The sequence below is a fragment of the Sinocyclocheilus anshuiensis genome, unplaced genomic scaffold (genome assembly GCF_001515605.1).
Source record: "Sinocyclocheilus anshuiensis isolate Anshui unplaced genomic scaffold, SAMN03320099.WGS_v1.1 scaffold2168, whole genome shotgun sequence".
Lineage (NCBI taxonomy): Eukaryota > Metazoa > Chordata > Actinopteri > Cypriniformes > Cyprinidae > Sinocyclocheilus > Sinocyclocheilus anshuiensis.
Window position 1 is genome coordinate 41,942 of NW_015546037.1, and position 4,202 is coordinate 46,143.

General features: G+C 34.1%; 1 protein-coding gene across 1 annotated transcript in view; it reads left to right on the forward strand.

The window, feature by feature from the left end:
• LOC107698852 (roundabout, axon guidance receptor, homolog 2 (Drosophila)) overlaps positions 1-4,202 on the forward strand; it is a gene marked incomplete at its 5' end in the record, with an annotated part of 76,473 nt that overhangs the window by 30,730 nt on the left and 41,541 nt on the right. The window contains one exon of the mRNA XM_016499981.1: positions 574-805. Coding sequence (XP_016355467.1) covers positions 574-805 — 232 coding nt within the window. The remainder of the gene's footprint in view (positions 1-573; positions 806-4,202) is intronic.

The window sequence follows — 4,202 nt, forward strand, 5'->3', positions numbered from 1 at the left end:
CGAAAACTTGACGCTACAGCAGCTCTTCTTCTTCTTCGTTTTCTCTGATGCACTAACTCTGCAGCAGCACTTCTTCTTCATCGTCGTCTTGTCTGATGCACTCAACCAAGCATTCTAACCACGACCTCGCCCCTCCCCACCCCCCAACCATTCGAATTTCTGTAGGCGGGATTTATTTTAATGATATTCTAATGGACCGCTTTGTGACATCACAAAACCCCGGAAAACAACGCTGTAGTCCAAACGAGCCGTTCGTTGTAGTTCTTGAAAAGGGATTTTTTTTTTTAAACAAAATATCTCCCTTTGGAGTGGACTTTGAGATTTGTAACTTTGTGGATCTTTTTTATGCCACACACTACACACTGACTAAAATTAAAAAGTAAAAAAGCACAATAGGACCCCTTTAAGTTGTTTGACCAAGAAAGTATTGCTGGTTAGTTAAGACACCTAAAGGGACACCAACCATCTCATGCTAGGAACCAGCACCCAAAGCTGGAGTTCCTCCTTTTTTTTAATAATTATTTTTCTCACTCTATTGTACTTTTTTAAGTTTGAACCATCTTTCCCCCTCAGGTTGACCGGCAGTCTCAGTTCATCCAGGGCTACAGGGTTTTGTACAGGCAGATGTCAGGGCTGTCATCCCCAGGAGCGTGGCAGAGTCAGGATGTGAAAGTTCCCTCTGAGAGGAGCATGGTGCTCTCGGCTCTGAAGAAAGGCATCGTCTACGAGATCAAAGTCCGTCCGTACTTCAACGAGTTCCAGGGCATGGACAGCGAGTCCCGAACGGCAAGGACAACAGAGGAAGGTACAGCGTTTGATTCTTTGAAGTGATACAGGAGATATGTGATGTTTGAAGTCAACATGAAATCAAAACTGACCGTATTTACTTTCATAATACATCATTTATCTGTGTAACCTTTAATTAAAATAATTCATATGGATAGGGAAAGTAGCTATTTAGGTCATTTGTTTTGGGCTAATTTGTAGGTCATTCAGTTTTTCCAAAATACAGTCATGACTAATTCATAAAATAACTTACTATATTCTTAATTAACGTAGAATGTTCCGTTTTGGATCACATTATGGAAGTAAAAGGGGTTTGTGAATGCCTTTTCATGTTGACTTTCAAGTCACAGAGTTCTATAATTGATTTGTCGATGTCTTATGCTTCTGAAACCTACAGGTCACAGATACTAAGAGACACAAATGCAGACATAAGCCCAAAGGTTGGATCTCTTGCTGATTCTTTCCAGCTTGCTCTAAGTCCACAGCAATTTGGGCCAGTTATGCATAATCCACCCTTAGGCCACCGTCGTAACAAATACCGTAGTAAGCAATACTGGCCTGCTTTCCACAGCACTGCAGTAAGCTTGTCTCTATCCCTGACGGGACTCGGAGGAAAGACACTATCGTTTTGGCAAAGGAATTGACCTTTTCTTTGTTGTGGGTTGTGTGTGTTTATGGCTGACAGGACACTAAAATAAGCATGGGTTTCACTGAATTCTTTCCCTGTTCTCGTCCCCGTCACTCCCAATGGACTAAAAAAGACTATGTCAGCCATAGAGCCAGATTTATACTAACTCATTTGTTTCTGTATTTTACTTCAGACAACCACCAGTCCTTACCTAGCATTCAAAATAAACTTCTGCATAGAGAAAATTGACCAAGAGATTTATGTGATTTAGAAAATTATAATACTTTATATTTATACTATATATAGTATTATATGTTTATATTTATTTTAGTTGTAAATTAAATGTAATCCTTTGATTATATAATATATATTAATTATATATGTTTTTAATGATTTTACAATTTTTAGTTGTAAATAAAAATATTTTTTATTTATTCTGTTAATTTGATATTAAATGTATTGTTATTATATCATATTTTTTTATTTTAAAATATGTATGTATTATGTCATATACAATTACATTTAATAAATAATAAGTATTATTATTATTAAAATAGTTTCTGTTTTCTGTATTTCCATTAGACAACCACCAGGCTTAACCTACTGTTCAAAATTAACTTTTTGCATATAGAAAATTTCATCGAGATAAACAAATAAATATTACTTGTGCAATTATTTAATTATTTATCTAGAAATTTATATTTATAACTTTATATTTATTTTTATTTTTATTATTAATTAAAATAAATTCATTATTTTTATTTCATTTTATTTTTATTTTTAAATAGTATTGTGTAAAATTAATTGTAATATTTTTAATTGTAGGAAAAAATCTAGCATTATTTATTTATTTATTTATTTACTTATTTATTTCACTCATTAAAGCTACATTTTGCTCTCAGTTTGGTGCTTGGTCAGTTTTAATTTTCGGACCCTGTGGATCCCAGGACGTATCATCTTGGGTTATTGTGGCTCAGACAGGCAGGTTGTTACTTAATGTTGACCAGCGTCCAGGATTCACCAAAATGCTTTGAGATTTTCTCCCAGGTGTGAGCGATGGCTGCTACCTGACACACATCTTGGGGAAATAAAATGCATTTTTGAGAATAGTTTAAACGGCATATGGAACTCTCGAGACATAAATTCACACACACTCACGCGAGCACAGAAGGTTTGCTGATTAAAGTCTGAGCGCAATGACAGGCTCATTTGTTACCCAGAGTGTCCGCGGAGAGCCGTATCTCCTCCACACACACCAGCTCTGTCTCCTGAAGCCCCGCTGCACTGCCTTCACACCCTACACCTGCATGTCATCGCCATTACCAGAGCAAGACAAAACATCGGGTCCCCTGGCACAAGAGCGTCACGGGGCCCACGGCTGTGATAGCCCCCTTTTGTTTCTTGTTTTGCACTGTGTGGTAGTTGAGAAGGTTGGTCAGAGTCACAGAAGAGGATGATTTATTGGCCATTGTCTGATTAGACAATTACAGCTTCTCTCTGGAGCTCACCGTGTCTACTTCTTTTCTGTTTTTCATTTCTCTCTTACTTTGTCTTTTCCGAAAAGTAAAAGTGTTTTCGCTTTCGTTTAGACCTTCTGCTGAAGTGATGAATTTTGCAGGGAATTATCTAATTAAAACTGAACATGCTTACCAACCATAGCCTCCTCCAACTTACCATAGTTGCTGCAATAATTGTTACCATGGTAAAACTGTGATAAATTGTAAATATTGTAAAATTAATACATTTTTAATTGTAAATATTTATTTAACACTTTATTTTAAGGTAACCTTGTTACACGTTACATGTACGTACTATTATAATAACAATAAATTATGCATAATTACATGTAGTCATAACCTTAACCATATAGTAAGTACATGTAGTTAATTAATATTACTCAGTACTTAAATGTATAATTACACTGTAACAAGGACACCTTAAAATAAAGTGTAACCTTATTTAATTATTTAAATATATTTATTAAAATTAATTTGCAATTTTGAATTGTAAATTAAAAATAAATTATTTTATTTTTATCGAAATTAATGTAACAAATGATTGATATAATACGTAATTAAGTTTTTCTATTTTTATTATTATTTAGATTATTGTTTATTGGTATTAAGGCTCGTTCACACCAAGGACGATAACTAGGCTATAAAGATAACAATAAAGATATCGTTCTAAAAATCTTTCTCAATATTTAAGAATAGCAGAGTCCACACCACAGCTATAACGATAAAGGCACAGAGAAACGATATCGTTGGAATCACTTCCAGAACGATTTTTTCCAGCTGATGAACGATAAAAACATTGACAGCCAATCAGAATCAATTCTGCTATCACGAGCTCGAGAATTTAAAGCGACAGACGCGCGTGCGCTTAGAATAAACAGATGATATTGTCCGCTGGTGTGGACGCTAATATCGTTATCTTTATAGTTATCTTTATAGTTATCGTTCTTGGTGTGAACGGGGCTTTAGCGACCGCTGGAAAAAGGTTATTACACATACGTAAATGTAATATGACATATATTGCCCTATATCAAAAGTGATATTGCCATATATATTACCCATAAGGCATTATAATTTTCGCATATGTATATTATTTTGGAAGATTTATAGCATATAGATACATATAAAATCCCCATAGTAAAATTTGTACATGTTTTGATAATTATTTTTTATATAGTATTAAATGTAGCAACCATATATGTCAACATAATATTTTATTTATATACGCAACTAAAACAATATATATACAAAAATCTGTATGTTTATATATATAT